Genomic DNA, 22013 nt, shown 5'->3' with positions numbered 1-22013 from the left:
CAAAACAGTCAATAACCTGAGCAACAGCTTAATGCCATGATCGATACCTTCTCCTCCAAAATCAGAAAGTTGGAAATAAAGCTCAAGACGCTCAGCGCCCAGCCGCAAGTGCGCCCGTGCCTGCTAATGAACTTTGTGAACTAATCACATCATCAGTACACGAGTCGCTCGAGGCCGAAAATAGGAAACTCATCCTGAACTTTCTGACAGAAAATGGTACATCCTTAAAAGAAGACGTCGGCAAGCTTGCAGGAGAATGCAATTTCGATCCCAGAAATATCGTCAAATGCCATCATATCAGACCCATTAACAAAAGAAAGGACGGAACGAACTTTCCACGTCTTGTGAAAGTGACCTGCGACTCACCAATAAACACAACCAAATTTATAACAGCAATAAACAACAAGCTAAAGGATACTTGCCCCAGTCACGCATACGTGCTCGACCTGATTCGACCTTTGCCCAGAGAGAACAAAGACGCCAACTCCGAAGACAACTAGAAGAGAAACACCAAAATGGAGACAACACATGTGTAATAGACTACAAACAATCCAAACTAGTACAAAAAACCAAGTGACGCCACTAGCAGCCATGAAGGACACCACTATGCAGGCACTGCATAGGAAACATGCAAGACCCTTGGGTTCTGTTAAGCATGGATCAAATCCATGCTCAACAGAACCTTGCATATCCACTTCACCAGCATCCATGGCCTCAACTCCAACCTTAATAGCATCCACTACCATCTGCAGTCCACCAAACCCCACCTACTCTTTTTAACAGAAACCCAAATCTCTCCTTCCCCCAGCAGTATTCATCTCAACCTTCGTAACTATACACTGTTTAACTCCTTTCGACCCAAGGGTGGTGTCTGTGCATATATCCACTCTGACATGCCCTGCCAGAGAGCAACCAACTTAGAATCGCCTGACTTCGACCTTCTTTGGCTGAAGATATCCCTCCCCCACCCAGTCAAATTCATCTGCTGTCTCTATCACTCTCCTAATACCACCAATCACTCTGAACTCTTCTATTTCCTCTTAAATGTTGATTTTCTGCAATCCCACTTTCCCAACAGCGAAATCATCCTCCTGGGTGACCTCAACGTCCATAACACCAATTGGCTTTCCTCTTCCAGTTATACAGATCCTGCAGGCAGAGATGCTGAAACATTTGCAGTCATTAACGACCTCACACAAATTGTTCAAAAACCAACCAGAATACCAGATAACCCAAACCACTCCCCAAATACCCTAGATCTCTTCTTTACTAATGACCCCTCCAAACATCCTCCTGGGTGACCTCAACGTCCATAACACCAATAGGCTTTCCTCTTCCAGTTATACAGATCCTGCAGGCAGAGATGCTGAAACATTTGCAGTCATTAATGACCTCACACAAATTGTTCAAAAACCAACCAGAATACCAGATAACCCAAACCACTCCTCAAATACCCTAGATCTCCTCTTTACTAATGGCCCCTCCAAATATGCAGTGAATGTAGTGAGCCACCTGGGCAATTCTGACCACAACTTAGTGCTCATCTCCTCCCCCATGCAACAACGCTTACACAGTCATTCCCACACAAGAGTAGTTTGGCATTATAACAGTGCCAAATGGAACAGTCTCCGAGACTACTATGCCTCATTCCCATGGTTAGACTATTGTTTCCGGCTTGCCAGTCCAAACATTTGCACTGAACGCATCACCAAAGTGATCCTCACTGGCATGAAAACATATTCCCCACACTACTCAGACCTGCCATTCCCTAATTAAACCCTGGTTCTCCAAAAAATCTGCCAAGGCTGTACAAATGAAAAATCAGGCATACCACAACTGGCTCTGATCAAGAACCCCATCCTCATTCATGCCTATACTGAAGCCCAAAACAAATGCAAGAAAATTATCAATACTTCCAAAACAGAATTTCAGCGGGATAAAAGCAGGAAGCTTGCAGCCTGTCCAAATGGCAGCCGTGCCTTTTGGTCTCTTTTGGTTGTAACTTTTGCCCTACACTATTCCCAGCTCAATGGCAACATTACCCATAGAAAAAACTAATCTCCTGGCATCACACTTTGCCTCCAATGCACACATGACTGACAATGGCAAAAGCCCTCCAGTCATTCCAACTGCCCAACATACAATGCCCCCTGTATCATTTTGCCAAAAAGACATCACAAATCTGTTGTCTAAATTAGACACAAAAAAGTCTCCTGGCCCTGACGGCATTCCCTCGATTATCCTAAAGGTCTGTGCATCGGAACTGACTCCTATCCTATGTCACCTGTACAAACTCTCTTACTCCACTGGTATATCCCAAAACCTGGAAACTGGCCTATATTCAACCCATTCCTAAAAAGGGTGACAAATCACTACCATCTAACTACTGCCCTATCTTACTCACTTCAGTCCTATCTAAAGTAATGGAGAAAATCATCAACTCTCGACTCCTAATCTACCTTGAAGGTACCCAGCTATTAAGCGACCACCAGTACGGATTCCGTCAAAGCCGTTCAACAGGAGATCTACTCTCATACATCACCCATCACTGGACAAATGCCATGGAGAAATTCGGTGAATCCCAAGTAGTTGCACTCGATATCTCCAAAGCCTTTGATCGAGTCTGGCACAAAGGTTTACTAAGCAAACGCTCATCATTTGGACTGCCTCAGGACTTCTGCAGATGGATTGCCAGCTTCCTGTCTGGACGCACACTATGTGTGATGGTAGATGGCTCCCTATCCTCTCACCATCAAAAATGCTGGGGTCCCAAGGTTCAGTTCTTTCACCGACCCTCTTCCTTCTATATATCAATGACCTACTTCAGTTGACCTCTAACCCAATACACAGTTTTGCAGATGACAGCACATTAGATTCCTCCCTTTCATTTGACAAACCCTACTCTACACAACATCAACCACCACTGCCCTTAATTTTGACCTCCAAGCCAATGGGGTTCAGATAACCTCGTCAACTTCAATGCTAATAAAACCCAGTTCTGTTTTATTTCTCACAAAAAAGAACCATTTTCCCCCAGCATTGTTTTTGATAACACTCAAATTCTCAGACAAGATGAAATTTCTCTTCTCGGAATTACCTAGACATCAAGCCTATCCTGGCACAAACACATCACAGCCATTGCATCCTCAGCTTCCAAAAAACTAGGCTTCCTCTTTCGCTCAAGATGCTACTTTACGTCTAAACAGCTGTTAACACTATACAAGTCACAAATTCGCCCAGCTCTCGAATACTGCTCTCACATCTGGAGTGGGACTCCAAAAAGCTCCCTCAAAATGCTTAACTCAATACAGAGGAGAGCAATTAGACTAATAAATGACCCATCCCTCACCAACTCACTCCCCCACTTTCACATAGACACCTGGTCTCCGCAATCTGTATATTCTATAAATATTTCCATGGGAAATGTTCATCTGAAACAGCATCAATAATTCCCCCACTCTGTACTAAGCCCATCGGAATACGTACAGCTGCTGCCCAACATCCTTTCACAGTAACCTCGAAACCCACAGAACAAGTTTCTTTTCCTCCTCATTCATCCCTGCTACTGCAGTATTGTGGAACAGTCTTCCCCCAGATGTATTTCCCAAGAAATAAGCATTCAAATCTAATGTAAACAAGTTTCTTCTTTCGCAATCCACCCATATACGGTACTAACATACTATAGGTTGACCAGCCAACCTCCTGTATATGGTATAATAAATTTAGTTTAATCCTTTATCCCAGTGAGAGCAAACAAAGTTTGCACCTGAAAATATATTCAGGACTGAATATAGTGTTGTACTATCTTACCTGGGTAAGTAGTGCAACTCGTGGTAAAGGTGGAGCAAGCTACCAACAACAGTGTTGTACTACTTAACCAGGTAAGATAGTATAACACTATATTCAGTCCTGAATATATTTTCAGGCACGAACTTTGTTTGCTTTCACTGGGATAAGATTAAACTAAATTTATTATAGTCTAACCTAGTGAAAAATAAACTTTCAACTCCTGTATATGGGTCCAACATATAAAAAAAAAAAAAAAAGTATATTGTCTAATTTCTGAATTTTTACTGCTAATTTAATGCACAAGATGTGTACTTTTTGATTTATTTGCATTTTCAGATCAACTCAGAAACAAAAACATTATCCACTTCTCCAACCATGCTTGCATTTATTTACTCTCTTTCCTAAATTGTTAATAGATATCAATAGATTTTGTCTTGCTCAATTCTTACCAGTACGCCACGCACACACAGCAATCAATATGCTATAAGTTTTTGTACTTCTTATACTAGAGTTGAAAAAAGAAGAAAGCCTAATTTTTATTTCAAGATGATGATGATCATTTGCTTTAATTGTTCTGAGTGCTCTTTTTCCTCATTTTTTACTTTACCTTTATCTTGCAAGTCTTAGGTTGAATCCATAAGTCTTATTTCATGTATACATGTAGCAGAATATGTGTGTTCAAATCACCTCGATTGGACTATTTCTTGTATGAAAAAATTGCCTCGAAGTTTACAAAATATTAAAAATGGCTGAATTTAAGAAATGAAAATGGCTGAAAATGGTTAGATCTGCTTATTATTCTGAGAAAGTGTTCTGCAAATGAATAATTTCAGATTCGCCGACAGTTCGTCGGCATGAAACACTTAGATCATAGTTCTCAATCTTAGAGTTTCGCTTACTGGCTGAAAAACAATAAGGGATTTTTATCCCCTTAATTTATCAACTTCGCCAGAAAAAAATAGCCGTTTGGCTTTTCTTCTTAATTTCAGGTTGTGTTTATGATGTTATTTATTAGTATATGCAGGTGTACATGTATACCTTGGATGTATTGGGTATTTTATGAACATTAATTTTTACAAACAGTGAGCTTAAATAGTTTGTTGCTATAGGCATGACTATAACAAAATGATGTGCCATTCTTTGTTGGTCTTGTTGCATTCTATTATAAGAGTATACACTCTTGTGGGTGTCTGTTGTGTTGAATTGCATTTATTATGCAATTCAATGACCATTATAGGTTCAATTCTAGTCACTGAATAGAGTACATTTTCTAATTTTTTTTAATAGACACACATATACATACAGGGTGATCAAAATTAAAGTATCCCTGTTTAAGACCTTGCAGAGCACCATCTAGTGATCCAACTAGTTTTGGTTTCCTTTTCTGCTGAACATTCTACCCAGTTTTGCAATATTTTGAAATTTAAATCCTTTACTTACATTTTAATCACCCAAATAGCCACACAGATAAAACATATCAAAAATATACACTTCATGTCCATATTATTTCTATAATATCCAATGGTTATATTGACTTCAATGGACACTTCACATCCATTTAATTATGGGCATATACACACATCAAGACTTGTATGGTGGTTAACCGACACTGCTAACTGTCTAGTTTAAAAAAAAATCCTGCCCTAAGACAAAGTGAAATTTGTCACTCTACCTTTGTCCAGGTTCTTCTGTTTTTACAGTACTGCAGTCCACACCTGAGAATATATTTTGACTTTGGGAAATCTAGTTTAACAGAGTATGATAGGCAAAGCAAAGATAGTCTTCCTGAACTCCATTTATTTCATTTATAGATACACTTCTTGTTTCTACCTGAAAAAAAATAATAATAATTAAAAAATAATCCCATATATAATATTTTGATATTGTGCTGTATTATTTAATCTAGACAAATGAAATAAATGAAATGAATCAGAAGATTGCAGATATCCGAAAAGGTGTAGCCCAGATGAAGTCATCAATTGATGATATGAGAATAATGAGAGACACAAAACTGAGTGAGCTTAACAGTATCAAGTTTCAAATGCAGGTAATTTTTTTAATACTAGAATAACACTATAAAATTACATATAATCACTTATTATTATTTTAAATGCTGCCATCTTTGAAATATTGACATTAATATTGCATTATTAATGCAGTTATATCATCACTATAAATATAACTGACACAAATAATAATTTTATGATGCTATATAAATTATTTTATTTGATGTTTAGAAATAACTGAAATGTCTTATTTTTTATGAATGGAAGCAAACAATCTGGGAGACTGGGGATGTATTTCACGCATGATTCTGACCTGCGAATATGAACAGCCTATTTATAATACTCTGTAACAGTTACAAAATGCTACTATATTTTATTGATAGAACTGATCATTTAGTTGATATGTTCAGTTCACAACAGTGCAATAGCATTCTTGTTGTAATGATGCCATTCATTATATTAGGCTGAACCTATTCTGAATGAATTGCATAAGTCATGTGAATTTCAGCAAAGGGCATCATTCCTATCACTGATGTCATTATCATTCCCATAGTTGAACTCAGATCTAATTTTGCAACAAAAAATAGTTTGATTTAAGCCAAAATTGAGATGATTCAGCAGTTGTAGTAAAGATCCCAAATAGCAAGTTTCATGAAATTCTGTCCAGCAAGAGTGTTATCTGCATATAATCAGATGGATAAAACTGACAGGTGCTTACACATTTGTTGAAAAATACCAAGAAATTAATATCCCCTTTTGAATCTGTAGAAATATGCCACAGCATATAACTGTCATTAAATTTTGCTAATGCATGTTTTCTGCAAATTCATTGTTCATGCTTGTGACATGATATATATATATATATGCTTAATTTCCATCATCATCTGCTCATTTAGTATGCAGTACCCTGGTTGTTTACTTCCAAAAAAAAAAAAAAGAGAGACCTGTTCCTTTGAAATGGATTAGATAATAATGCTTGCATATTAAACATGACTTGGTAATAAATTTGGACCTTGATTTGTGAAATCATATTGAAATGTGGATTGAACATACCCAGAATTATTTTTATAGTACAGTTATACATACAAAATAAGTAATCTATTATGCCATGAAATGAGCTTATTTCAATATCTATTTATACTATTCCCTGAAGTGGAGAGGAAATAAATAAATTGTGTGTGTGTGTGTATATACGCACACACATGCATACAGGGTTATGAAAATTCAAGTATCCCTGTTTAAGACCTTGCGGGGCACCATCGAGTGATCCAAATGCTGTAAAACTTTGCAGGAATACATTGTGCATCATGTGGAAGTAATATTTGAGATTAAAAAAAATGTTCCAAAATTCACCACCAGGGGTGTTGTATGATGTACCAAGTATGATGTATGGGTGCTGTGTGATGTAAGAAGGAGAAAAGTGACACAAGCATAAATAACACATTTTTAATTCACTTTTATTATGCATTCACATGCTGTACTGTTCAATGTGATGCCCTTCCGATATGCCAGAAACTGAATCCTTTGCACAGTGTATTCAGTGGCAGAATGCAGCTGTTTAGGACTGATGTTATACACATGCTGCTGTATCTGTCTTTCAGTGCTGGCAAGTTATCAGGATGATCCTGAGAAATCCCCAGAACCAGAAGTCAATATAAATGACTGAATCCAAGCACAGGTGCTGCTATAGCTGTGGCACATCAAAAGTGTTTATCATGTTACGATACCTCTCAGCAGTAACTGAGCAGGTCACAGGACTCAACTGGTGAATGTTCTGAAAGAAGAGTGGTCCAATGATAATTGAAGCTGTAAACCCACACCATGCAGATTTTGCATAGCCCATACAGTTGTGGGTATTCACAGTTCCATTCAGGTGAAAGTGAGGCTTATCTCCCCACAAAATCATCCACAGCCACACAGTGTTCAACTCCACTTGAGCAAAGAATGTTAAAGTAAATGTTAGTCGACCTTCACAGTCCTGTAGGTACAACTACTCTGTCAGGATTATTTGGAATGGGTAGAAATGCAGAATCTTCCATAGAATTTTCCAGACTGTCATGTTAGGCTCATCCATGTGTCTTGATACAGCATGTGCACAGCAGGAACCAATGCTGTTTTTTATGGCTGCTGCACAACAGCAGAAGCAGCTTCATTCTCTTATTATGAATTGATTGGTTTGCGACCTCTTCCAAGTGTAACTCCCAATGATCCAGTTTCTTTAAAACGACTAATCAATAAAAATTAACAACTAGAATGAATGAAAAAATCCTGTGCATCTTTTTAAACCCTTCTGGTACCTGCCAAGTTGCATGATATACAAATTGTATGCATTTGGTATAAATATTTGTGGTAATTTTGAAAGTACTTTTTTTTTTTTAGAGATCACTTCTGTATGACACACAACATATTCCTGCAAAGTTTCACAGCATTTGAATCACTGGATGGTACTCCACAAGGCCTTAAACAGGGATACTTTAATTTTGATCACCTTGTGTGTGTGTGTGTGTGTGAGAGAGAGAGAGAGATTAAATGTTAATTATAATCACTGTCAAGAAATTAAGCGGATAAAAATCCTATGTTGTTATATAGCCAGTAAGTGAAACTCAAGATCGAGAACTACGATCTATATGAGTTTCAATGCCGAAAAACTATTGGCGAAGGCAATTCGGGTAGAGCAAGCTCCCTCACTATTCTTGATATTCTCTCATAATGTAAAACACAGCTCCTAGGAGATGTAATACTGTCATTACATTACGAGGAGAGGTCACTACCCAGACCAATTTTTTCGGGATTGAAACTCATATAGATCGTAGTTCTCGATCTTGAGTTTCACTTACTAGCTATATAACAACATAGTATTTTTATCCGCTTAATTTCTATTAAGTTGCCAGAAAACTAGCCGTTTGGCTTTTCATTTTAATTATAATCACTGTCTTTGGAATCTCAATAAGCATTCATATGCTCTGTTTATGTTTTCATTACTTACCATGTTATTTTTTATTGGCCTTTCTTCTTGAAAAGGTGAATTGGAGTCTCTTCAGAAGCAGATCTGTAAAATACCTTTGTGTCCAAGAATGAATGAATGCAAGTTACATTCTTCACCTATTAAATTAATCACTGTGCTATGTTTATGTATATAGTGTTATTCAACACATCTAGTCAGATCATTTTTTTCTTAAGTGTTTTTTTTTTTTTTTTTAATAAGGCTATCACCCAGAAAAGATTGACATAGTATGTTAATACATTTAAACTTAAGACTGTGTTCTGAAGGGCCGAACACACGCAATATACTCAGGTTTTTCATCCCGCACCTGTATGCGGGATGAAAAATCCTGCTAACTCACCTTCGATTGAAAAAAAGTCCATATAAAGATTTCTCCCGTCACGACAAGAATTGAACTCAGGCCTTTTTTCTAATTGAAAGGCACAACTTACTATCATTCTTCCAATTGCACTGTGGAGGTGCTTATTTTCTATAATACCCATTCAAAAGTTAATAGACCTCTATTAATTTGAATCGCCAAGAGAGAAGCTATTCAATACGCTGCAGTTATATGGTGTCAATGGGGCATTATATCAAGCAATACTTAGTCTTTATTTGAGTTGTGAGTCAGCAGTTAGAATTGAAGGAAGTACAGGAAGATGGTTTAATGTTAAATCTGGTGTGAGACAAGGATGTACATTATCCCCTCTGTTATTCATTATCTATATGGATCACATTATGAAGGAATGTGGTATTAAACCTGATATCAAAATTGGAGATGTTAATGTCAGCTCTTTGCTTTATGCGGATGATGTTATACTTCTAAATAAATCCGCTACAAGTCTGCAAGATTCTCTGACTAAATTGAATAGCTGTTGTAATAGATATGGTATGAAGGTCAGCAATAAAAAGACAAAGACAATGAAAATAGGCAGAATCATTGAAAATGTCAACTGTGTTGTGAATGGAGAACCGGTGGAACAAGTAAAACATTTCAGCTACTTAGGCACAATTTTTACTGAAGATGGTAAACTAAATATAGAAATAGACAACAGAATCAGCAAAGCTGGTATCGTGGGAAGTCAATTGAATAAATTCATATGGAATAAGAAAGAAATTAGTCGGAACACTAAATTAGCTGTATACAAGACTGTGTTCAAACCAATTTTAACTTATGGATCTGAGAGCTGGGTCAGAAGTAAAACACTTGACCAAAGACTAGAGACCGCAGATATGAGAGTCCTGAGAAAGATTAGAGGCGTGAACAGATGGCATCAATGGCAATATCATATTAAAAATGAGGATATTAGGAAAGAACTTGACATTGTCAGCATCCAGGAATGCGTTAGCAGAGCTAATCTCAGATGGTATGGTCACTTAAATAGAATGGGAGAGGAAAGATTAGCAAAACAAGTGTTCTCTGCCAGGTTGGCAGGAAAACGACCCAGAGGAAGACCAAGATATAGGTGGATTGATACGGTACAAAGTGCCTTAGACGATAGAAATATAAGATCTGATAATGTTGGAGTCTTGACAAGTAACAGACTGATTTGGAGGAAAATTGTAGATAGGAAGTTAGTGATGATGTAATTTTTTCATGTAGTACTGTCATATCCTGTACACCCCTTGAGGGTACATGGCAGGAATTTGATGATGATGATGATGATGATAATTTGAATCGCTGGATGATACTCCACAAGGCCTTATCACCCCCTCTTTCTCCTGTTAACCAGTCTACAATCCACATACTCGCAATCTTTCCTCATAATCTAAATCCCATAATCCCAAAAAGGAAGATTGTGCTTTAGCAATCTGTTATTTTTTATAATAAAGTGACAAATGCATTGGATAAGGGTGTTGCATATACAGTGGTATATTTAGATTTTGCAAAGGCATTTGATAAATTGCCACATGACAAACTGGTAATTCAATTGGAACGGATGGGGCTGAACAGTAGATTAGTTTGCTAGATTGGAGATTGGCTGTCTGATAGGTATCAGCAAGTTGTCTATGGAGGAGCAATGTCCCAGAAGAGGAAAGTTACTAGTGGTGTACCTCAAGGGTCTGTTTTGGGTCCATTGCTGTTTTAATTTGTATGTAAATGATATTTGGAGAGGTCTGAATGGTGATATGCAGTTGTTTGCAGATGATGCAAAGTTGGGGAGAGCTATCAGGAGTGGAGCAGATGCTGTAACTTTGCAAGAGGACTTGAATACACTAGCTGAATGGGTAAACGAGTGGGGATGTCAATTCAATGTTTCAAAGTGTAAAGTTTTGAAATTTAGGAAGGCAGAGATGGGATGTAAAGTACACAATCGGTGGAAATAGCTTGGAAGTGGTAGAGGAGATGAGAGATCTGGGAGTGATTATAGACAAGGACCTAAAATTTCATGGACATGTTACTAAAATTGTGAAGACAACACAGCGGATAATGGGAATGATGCAGAGGACATTGACTTGTAGAAGTAAGGATATTATGGTTCCTTTGTATAAGACTTTGATCAGGCCACATATGGATTACTGTGCACAGATCTGGTCATTTGGTTTTCAAAAAGATGAAGATACGTTGGAAAAAGTTCAGAGGTGATTGACTAAGGTGGTTTCTGGTCTCTGGAATGTAGAGTATGAAGGGTTGACAAAATGCAGTTTGCAGAAATTGGTGGAAAGAAGGAGTGGGGGGGGATATGATCGAGACATATAAGCTGTTATGAGGTTATTACCAGATTAATGTCAGGGAGGTTTTGCACAGAATGGGTGAAGATAGCAGGAGAACAAGAGGTCATCCCTGGAAGCTGTATAAGGAGGGTGTGAGCAAGGGAGTGAGGAGCAGGTTTTTTGCATGGAGAGTGGCGAGTGATTGGAATGCATTGCCTGAGAGTGTGATGAGCGCAGAAAGGCAGGGTATGATAAACTGTGTGTATAACAGTGGACCTCCCATGATGAGTCTTTGACTCCATGGAGGTTTTTATAATAATAATAATAATCCAGATATAATCTTTGTACCTCTTCTTTGCACCCTTTCCACAGCTTCTTTATCCCCTTGGAACCCAGGAGACCAAATCTGTGCACAGTAATCCAGTGTGGTCTTATCAAGACCTTATAAAGAGGCAAAATGACTTCCTTATCCTTACATATCATGGTTCACTTCAACATTGTAATTATCCTCTGGGTTGTATGCAACATTTGCTATGCGACCTTTAAACTTCAAATTCCTATTCACCAATATGCCAAGATCACTTGCCTTCTCAGTTTCTTGTAGCATAACCTAATATAATATACCACTGGAAATTTAATCATGCCAAAGTGCATAACTTTACACTTACTGCCATTAAACTGATAGTCATTTTCATTTGCCCAAATTTACAGCCTATTCAAATTATTTTGTAAGTGCTGAATATGAGTAGCATCCCTGATTGCCCTGCCTTTCTTCACAACATCGGCAAACAATTGTACCTGTTACATCCTGCCTTATGTCATTAATGTATAGATTGAACAATAATGGCCCAAGGACTGAACCCTGAGGTACGCCACTGGTCACGTTAAATCTGTCAGATTCACACCCACTGTATACCACTCTCTGATATCTGTCTGTCAACCATCCCCTGATCCAAGTCCAGAGTTTATATTCCAATCCCATATTCTCCAGTTTATGCAACAGCCTTTCGTGTGGTATCCTATCAAATGCCTTAGAAAAATCCAACATTATCATAGTGTGTCCATTCCCTTTATTCAACTCGGCCATAAAATTGTTATAAAATATGATCAAATTGCTAAAACATGACCTTCCTTAGTAAACCTATGCTGCTCCTTGCAGAGTATATCTTGTTTGTCTACCCATTTCTGTATGTGAGTTCTTACCAACTTCTCTAAAATCTTCACTACCACACCAGAGATACTGATAGGTCAGTAGTTAGACACATCAGTTTTTGCACCATCCATGTACAATGTAACTATCATACATTCCTTCCATTCCTTTGGTATCATTCCTGAGCTGAGACTCAAGTTATATAAACATTTGAAAGGTCTAGACAATTTGGTTGAACATTCCTTTAGCAAAAGGGCTGATGTTCTATCTGTCCCTATAGAGAAAATTTTTATCCAGGCAACAGCTCTTCAACCTCATTTTCATGAACCTCAAAATCTTATCCAATCTAGCAGTATGATATATCTTAGCAAAGTGAGCACTCATTAACTAAACAATCTTATTAGCTTCCGACACTCGATTACTGTCTGCATTCAATAAAGTTATCTTTCACATTCAGTCCTTGTTTTCCTTGTGGCATAACGGTAAAATTCTTTTGAATACAATTAGCATTACTGATAAAATAGGTGAAATTCTTCTAAATAATAATTATGATCTTTTTTTACTCACTAGTGATCATGGAAAGGAGGGACTAGTATTCAGAATAAATACTATTCCCCCTACCCCTTCCTCTTTTCACAAATCATGAAATTAACTTCTTGAATTGGAAGCCGTTTCAAGTTGAGTGATGTTAAATAAATTTTAAAATGGAAAATTATGCATAGTTGAATGGTGAGAGGATAAGGAACTGTCTGCAGTCACACATATTGTGCATCCAGACAGAAAGCTGGCATTCCAACCACAGAAGTCCTGCCATAGACCAAATGATGAGAATTTGCTTAGTAAGCCTTTGTGCCAGACATGGTCAAAAGCTTTGAAGATATTAGGTGCAACCACTTGAGATTTGCCAAACTTCTCCATGGCATTTGTCCAGAGATGGGTGATATATATGAGTAGATCCTGCTGATCGGCAGTGACTGAATCCATATTGGTGGTCGTTCATTAGCTCGGTGCCTTTAAGGTAATGTAGGAGTTGGGAATTGATGGGTTCTCCATTACTTTAGATAGGACTGAGGTGAGTGAGATAGGGAAGTAGTTAGATGGCAGTGTTTGTTGCCCTTCTTAGGAATGGGTGGAATATATGCCAGTTTCCATTCTTTGGGATAGATTCCAGTGGAGTAAGAGAGTATATATAAGCGGCATAGGATAGGAGTCAGTTCTGATGCACAAACTTTCAGGACAATTGGAGGAATGTCATCAGTACCAGGAGACTTCTTTGTATCTTTCTGGCAAAAGGATGTTGTGCATTGTATATTGGGCAGCCTGAATGGTTGGGGATATTTACCACTGTCAATTATGTGTGCATTGCAGGCAAAATGTGAAGCCAGGAGATTGGCTTTTTGTGTGGGTGATGGTGCAATAAAGCCATCTGGGTATGATAGGGGTGGGAATAGCATTGAGCAAAAGTTACTACCTATTGCTTTGGCAAGAAGCCAAAAGGCTTGGCTGCCATTTGGGCAGACTGCAAGTTTCCTGCTTATATTGCTCTTTCATACTCTGTTTTGGAAGCATTGATAGTTTTCTTGCATCTCTTTCAGCCTTGAGTATAAGCACTAAAGGAGGATGCAGTTCTTGATGTAAGCCAGTTGTGGTATGCTATTTTTCATTTGTACAGCCTTGGCACATCTTCTGGAGAACCAGGGTTTAGTTAGGGGGATGGCAGTTGAAAGTAGTGTGCAAAATGTATGTTTCCATGCCTCTGAGGATTACTTTGGTGTTAGAAGACAGCAAACAATAATCCAACCATGGGAATGAGGCATAGAAGTCACGGAGGCTGTCTCACTTGGCACTCTTACAATACCAAACTACTCTTGTATGGGAGTGGCTGTGTAAGCGTTGTTGCATGTGGGAGGAGATGAGCACTAGATTGTGGTCGGAATTACCCAGGGGATCACTGCATTCACTGTGTATTTGGAAGGGTCATTGGTGAGGAAGAAATCTATCGAGGTTATCTGTATTCTGGTTGGCATGTGAACAATTTGTGTAAGGGCGTTAGTGGTGGCAAATGTTTCAGCATCTCTGCCTGCAAAATCTGTACAACTGGAGGATGAAAGCCAGTGGTGTGGTGTGTACATTAAAATCTCCTAGGAGGATGATTTTGCTGTTAGGAAAGTAGGACTGGAGAAAATCAATTTTTAAGGAGAGTAAACTAAAGATCTCAGAGTGGTGGGTGGCATTAGGGAAGTGATAGAGATGGCAAATGAATTTGACTGAGTGGGGAAGAGATATTTTCAACCAAAGAAAGTCCAAGTTGGGTGCTCTCTGACAAGGTATGTCAGAGCAGATGCCCCCTTGGGTCGAAAGTAATTAAAGAGTGTGCGATTTGGAAGGTTGAGATGTATAGTGCTAGGGAGGAGAGATGAGATTTGAATTTCTGCCAGAAAGAGTAGGTGGGGTTTGGTAGAAGACTGAAGATGGTAGTGGACAATATTAAGGTTGGAGTTGAGGCTACACAGATGTTAGTGAAGTGGATGTGAAAAGTTCTGTGTGGCATATATTTACTTAAGGGTCTTGCACATTTCTTATGTAGTGCCTGCATACTAGTCTCCATGTTGGCTACTAGTGGTGTCATTTGATTTTTGCACTAATTTAACCTTGTTTGTAGTTGATGATCCAACTGTTGTCTCCAGTTTGGCATTTTTTCTTCAAGTCTTCGAAGAAGACGTCCTTGTTCTCTTTGGACAAATGTTAAGTCAGGTTGAGCATGTATGTGTGATTGAGGCAAGTGCCCTTGAATTTGTTATTAATTGCTGTTATTAATTTTTATGTGCTTGTCAGTGTGTCACAGGTCACTTCACAAGACGTGGAAAGTTCGTTCCATCCTTTCTTTTATTTATGGGTCTGAAACGATGGCACCTGACGATATTTCTAGAATCAAATTTGCATTCTCATGCTAATTTGCTGATGTTTTTAGTGATTTAGCATTTTCCGGCAGAAAGTTCAAAATAACAGCATTGGATTTTTTGTTTTCGGCCTCAATCGAGTCATGTACCATTGATGTGATTACGTTGTGAAGTTAGTTAGTGGGTAAGTGTGCACTTGCATTACAGCGCTGAGCAGCTTGAGCTTAGCTTCTAGCATTCGGATTTTGGAAGAGAAGGTTTTGATCATAGTATTAATGTTGTTCAAGGTTTTCTACTTGTTTACCTAAGTTCAGAAGCTGTTTTATGGAAGGGATGCACAGCGAACAGAAAAAGGGCTGGTTGAGGTCAATAAATAGCTTGTGTGCCAATTCATCTATTTTTGTACAGGAAGTATGTAGCCAATGGCAACAGAAATTGCACAATATACCCTTTTCTTTATCAGTAACATCAATTTTACAGATGTGTGGCACTTTATATTGTCATTCAGTTTGTTGGTGATTGACGAGACACGAGGTGATTTTTCGTCATTGGTCTTTGTTACCACCATCTTTACTTCACATAGTAGGCATAGTGAGTGCTTACACATGGATGATTATTAATTGTGAAGATAACTGATTTGATACACATTAAGTACTACAGGTTTGTTCAGAAGCAATCAGCTCCTTAGTACCTACTGTTAAGATTTCCGTTTATTGATGCATATGTATAGATGCATATTAATAATTCAGAATTAAAAATGAAATCAGCATGTACATTTTTACTATTGAGCCCTCTACACAGTCTGTAAGTAATATGGAGAACTTAATTGGGCTCCCAGCCTAGTATAAAATTCTTACACCTCACCATGTTGTCCCTTGTTAGTATAGTGTATACTTGGATACTGTACATCTTCAATGATCTGTTTAATTATTATTATTACGTGACACCTCCAAGGAGTCCAAAGACTCATCGAGGGAGGGCACCTACTCTCCATCTCCACCACTCAATCTAACAACTACAGCGAACCCCAACTACACCAATGGCATCTACTGCCCAGCACCACTAGTATTTTCACAGACGATCACAAACATTCATGGCCATGGTGGGATTCGAACCTGCAGCCTTTTGGTTGGAGAGCAGATATGCTAACCACTTGGCCAACCATGCCAGCATTATTCATGGAATGACTTCAGTTTAATTCTGGATGTTCATACATTTACTGTTTCACTGAACTCTTATTATTTTCTGAAGGAAAATAATTTTTTGTCTTTTTTTTTTTCGTGTATCATTTTTCAAGTAAAATTTAATTTTTTTTGTCTTCCCTTTTCTCTCTCTCTCTCTCTCTCTGTGTGTGTGTGTGTGTGTGTGTGTGTGCGCGTGCGTGCGCACGCGCACACACACACACACAGAGTTTGCTCAAGCCCTTATGATAAAAGAAGCAATAATAGTTCTTGAATAAATATTTTTTCTAGTAAGCTATTGATTATGTGAAGTTAGTACCTAAAATATCTTCTTCTTCTTTTTTTTTCTTTTTAATAATGTAAGGAACTTAATGAACGGTTACTACTGTTGAATCAAGAGAAGATTAAACTAGGTACAAAACTTAAAGATATTACGCAGAATGATCCAACAGGTAAGGTGCATTTAGTACTGCAGCAAATAGCTATCAATAGTAAATTTTAACAATGTTGAAATAGTAATGTATGATTCTCTGAAAAGTATCACTAGTAATGAGTCAAGTCAAGTAGTACTCATTCCTGTGTCATGAGAGGATGTTTTGTGAAGTATTTGTTTTGAAAATAATACTAATCAAATAAAAATTACTAATCATTAATAATATGCAAATTGCAACTTGGATAAACTTATTGTATATTCATGTGCAGAACATTTTTGTAGCAATCCTACATGTATGGAAAAGATTATTGATGAGTCCAGTTTAATTTAATACTGTATCTTTTGGGAAGTCATGATGGAGGAAAGCTGTTCCTTCCAAAGGATACAAGTAGAAGAGATGGTTCAACAAGTTGAGGGAATTTTAAATCTAGCAAGTTCTAAATTGGGTTCTGAATGAATAACTTCTATTTGCTGCTTGTTTTAAGCTTTTTTTGAGGAGAATGATAGAATTATAGTTTGCTAGCTCAGTTAAAAATGCCTATAAACGTGCTTGTAGTAAAGATACTTAATAAAAACAAGGTATCTAAGAATGGAATAAATGATTCATAAGTGGGACATTAATCTTTAACTGACCCGAGTATTCATTTATAGAAATCAGCAAATATTAAGGAATGTGTCAAGATCTTTTCATCTTCCCCTTAATGTGTTAAGCTTGGTAGCCTGTCACAATCAAGTGACTTGCTTCATATAAACCTAATTAATAATTAAGTTAGGACAGTTAATCCTTTCTATATAGCTTGCTCTGTCAAATTTTGTATCTTGTCTGATCAGTTTGTATGTTTTTCTTGAAAAACCCAAGTCTTTGGGAAGAACCTTGCCTCTCCTCTGTGAGGACTGGTTAACTCAACTTCATTTACAAAGTCTTTAATTCTTTGTATCCTGGACAGGATTTTTATGTTAGATCTCTCTCTCATCAAAGGACACATATCAGATGATCTTTTCAACAATACTACAGAGACACTAAAACAAGTTAATTATTTCAAAAGAGTTTTTTCTTAAGATCTCTGCACTATCAGAGATGAAGAGAATATTGAGATCAGATTTAGTTATGCTAAAATTTTCACTGAACAGTAAGTTTATTGCTCCTCTTAATACTTTGCATTACACAGCAAGTATGTGTAAGGTTTATGAAAGGGAGAAAGAGGGGCACAGTGTATTTTCATCTGCACACTATGGATTGGATTTGTAATCAGTGAAAAATGCTACTGATATGTATTCAGAAGAAAAAAGAGAAGGTTAAAGAGCAAAGTCCTAAGGTACTCTACCATTGGTAGACAAGTTGGAGGTAAAAAGTAATTCACCATTGCACATTCTGACTGACTAGAGAAAAAAACTAGATATGCAGGTTAAAAAACAGTATGGGAGCTTAAGTTTTTTTATAGCAAATCATTAAAAACAATGATTCTGTATGTCTAATGGTATTAGACATTAGAGATTATTTGTATTGATTTGTTGCTGTTTTTTTTTGTGGAATCAGTCACTGAATCTGGTCATATGAGATACATATGACACATCATAATGGTAGTAGCATTGTAACAATTGCCACTTTTAAGTGAGTACAGTGATTGAGTTCAGAGATAATTAAAGGTGAACAAGGGACATGATGAAAATTTTATTAATAATAAAATTTTCGTGACTCTCACTATACATAACTTATTGGAAATTTTCAGGTTAATTTTGGTGCAATTCTGAGTAACTTAGACATTGAACTGTGATTTTTAGTCTGTCTATATGTAGTCCCTGCTAATTGTAATGCTCTTGTTATAGTGCTTACATACCCAAATGAACCTGGAGCAGTAATGATGATAATGTTGCTGTTAGATCCTCTCAGCCAGACAGGTTGAACAGGGAAGAGAGATTAGATATTAAGAGAAAGAGATCTTGGTCTTCAGAGTTGTGATTTTAATTCAGTCACAGAAAATAAAATGACAAAACTAGCATGTATTAATGTCTGAAGGTCACAATTTCATGCATCAGTCATGGGAAAATTTTCCACGTAACATCCCACATACTACAGCCCCTACACCTAGTCAGTCTGTGGTATCATCATATTTAACTGTATATTAAAGTGTAAAGGTTTTTTTGCATTCACAAAAACTCTGCAGTCTCTTCTTTTCTCCATCTTGTTCACTTGATACAGCATTTATCCATTTTATAAATGTTAAGCAATTAATATTTATAAACTATTGTATTTCTAATTATTAATTTAGTACTGGCAAAAAACACTTTAAAAAGTAAGGTAATTTAATAAATCAATGACTAGTTTTGTATGACAATGTTGTGTACTTTTTCAGATCAATACAATAAAACACAAATATAAAGAGGTATTAATATGTAGATTTCTAAATAACAAAGAAAATTACAGGATATAACATTTTGGGTCATAGCTTAATTCATCCACACTTAGATCTCTTATGTATGCTGCCCAGAGATCATTTAATTCAGACGTTGGTTTTTATTACACTGGGTCAGACATTGTATCATCTTCTCACTTCTTCTTTTCAGTCATTTTCTGTCCACTGCTGGACGAATGCCTCCTCCACTTCTTTCCACTTTTCTCTGTTCTTGGCAATGGTTGACCAATTTTCCCCAACAAAATTTGACAATTCATCACTCCACCTTCTTTTAGAAGGCTGAGTGATGTATGGCGGACGATCGCTCATCTTCTCTTCTGGATAGATGTCCGGCCCATTTCCATTTTAGTCACTTGTGGTGAAGAATGATGTCAGGTGATGCGAGTCTTGCCTCTTATCCAGGTGTTTCACTTCTTATCTTTTAATGTGATGTCTAGCATCAACCTCTCCATTTTTCTTTGAGTTGTTAATTTATTTGCCAGTGCTTTTGTTTGTGACCAAGTTTCACAACCATATGAGATGACTGGAAGTATACACTGATTAAATGTCTTCCTTTTTAAACAGAGTTGTACATCATTGTTTTGAAAACTGCTTTTCAATTTTCTGAATGCACTTCAGGCAAGTTGAACTCTCCTATTTATTTCCTTTTTGAGTCCACAGTTTAGATCAATGAGATGACCTAAGTATGTATATGAAGAGACTCTTTCCAAGAAATTGTTTTCTATTATTATGTTTTTTGGTGTTACAAAATGATTAAACATGATTTTAGTTTTTTCTCTGTTTATCTTTAGAACGGCTTTTTTGCTTTCATGATATAGGTCTTCTGGAGTGTTGGCAAAAATTATGATATCATCTGCATATCTTAGGTGTGTTAAGTTTCTGTTATTAATTTTTCTACCAAGGTTTGTCCAGTTTATATTATTAAATATTTCTTGAAGGACTGCTGTAAAGATTTTGGGTGATAGTCTCCTTGTCGGACACCTTTTTCAATTGATATTTTATTGCTACTTGTGTGAAGTTGGATTGTTGCTGTTGCAGTAAGGTATATTGCCTGGAGGAGGTCTATATATTCTCCAGGAACTCCCTGATTCTGGAGTGCTTTGATTATTGCATTAGTTTTGATGGAATCAAATACTTTTTCATAATCAATGAAGGCTAAACAGAGAGGCAATTGATTTTCTTCTGCTTTTTCTGTTATTTGTTTTACTGCATGAATATGATCAATTGTGTTAAAGCCTTTATGGAATCTTGCTTGTTATACTGGTTGATTTGAGTCTAGAAGAGGTGTTAACCTGTTTGTTATTACTTTTGTGAGAATTTTGTACAGATTAGATAGAGAATACTAATTGGTCTATAATTCTTTATTTCTTCCTTGTCTCCTTTTTTAAGTAACAATATCAGAGTAGCATTTTTCCAATTTTCTGGTATCTTCCTTTCTTCCAGGCATAGATTTAGTAAGTTTGTGACATTGTGAATTATATTGTTTCCTCTCCATTTAATTAATTCTATGTGAATTTGGTCTTCACCAGGACATTTTCCATTTTCATTTGTTTTAATGCTTGTTTTATTTCATCTGAAGTGAATGGGGAGATGAATTCCATATGTGATGGAGAAGAGTTATTTATATTTGATTTATCTATTGAAGGATCACTATAGAGTTCTTTATAAAATTCTTAGGATTTGTTCTTGGTTCCTTATTGTAGTTCCATTCTTATATTTTATTGCAGTTATTTGACTTTTGCCAACTGATAAATGTTTTCTTAGTATTTTCATGTTTTTATTGTTTTCAATTGTTTCTTTTATTTTTTTAATGTTATAAGATCTTATTTCATTTCTCATATTTTTCCTTATTGTTTTCATAATTCTGCATATTCTATTTTATAAATTAAGTGTTTGTCTTGTTTCATATTTCATCTCTTTTTTAGTAGTTGTAAGGTTTCCTCTGAAAGTTTATGGTCTTTTTGTTGTTTGTTGCTTTTGAATTCATTGGCTGCTGAGATTATTACTTCCATTAGGTTTTTGCTTATTGTATTTATGTCTTCTTCTTCATATATATTTATAAAGTCTAGTTTTTGATTGAGTTTTTCTTCATAATCCTTCTTGTTTTCGATAGGTTTTAAGTCAAAACTTCTTGATTTTTTGTTGTTTAGCCAGTTTATTCTTTCCAATTTGGGGGGGGGGGGTATTTTAATTTTGGCTCTGACTAGTCTGTGGTCACGTCCTGTTTTTACTTGATTTAGTACTGAGGTATCGTGAACTATTTCTTTATTATTAGACAGTGTTAGATCTGAAATAGGCGACTCCAATTTTACATGACATCACTATTCCAGAATCTAACAATCAACAAAAAAAAGTATATGCATACTTATCTTTTAGCGCAGTGTAACTATGTTTTTTTTTTTTTTGTAACATCTTGTATGATAAACTGTGAATTATGTGAATTTAAATTAATGTATCTATATGTCTACATGAATGTAAGTCAGCAAAAAGGGGCAGATATGA

General features: G+C 36.7%; 1 protein-coding gene across 6 annotated transcripts in view; it reads left to right on the top strand.

Moving 5' to 3' along the window:
- LOC150093872 (intersectin-1-like) overlaps positions 1-22013 on the top strand; it is a 510882-nt gene that overhangs the window by 233047 nt on the left and 255822 nt on the right. For all 6 annotated transcript variants that reach the window (XM_090413144.1, XM_090413145.1, XM_090413148.1 and 3 more), the window contains 2 exons: positions 5696-5836; positions 17029-17116. In XM_090413144.1, the coding sequence (XP_090269270.1) occupies positions 5696-5836; positions 17029-17116 (229 nt within the window). The remainder of the gene's footprint in view (positions 1-5695; positions 5837-17028; positions 17117-22013) is intronic.

This window comes from Typopeltis vanoorti, chromosome 23 (assembly GCF_054136105.1).
Source record: "Typopeltis vanoorti isolate ZY-2024b chromosome 23, IOZ_Tvanoo_1.0, whole genome shotgun sequence".
Taxonomy (NCBI): Eukaryota; Metazoa; Arthropoda; class Arachnida; order Uropygi; family Thelyphonidae; genus Typopeltis; species Typopeltis vanoorti.
Note: the sequence above shows the minus strand (reverse complement) of the source record. Positions and strands in the feature narration are given on the sequence as shown.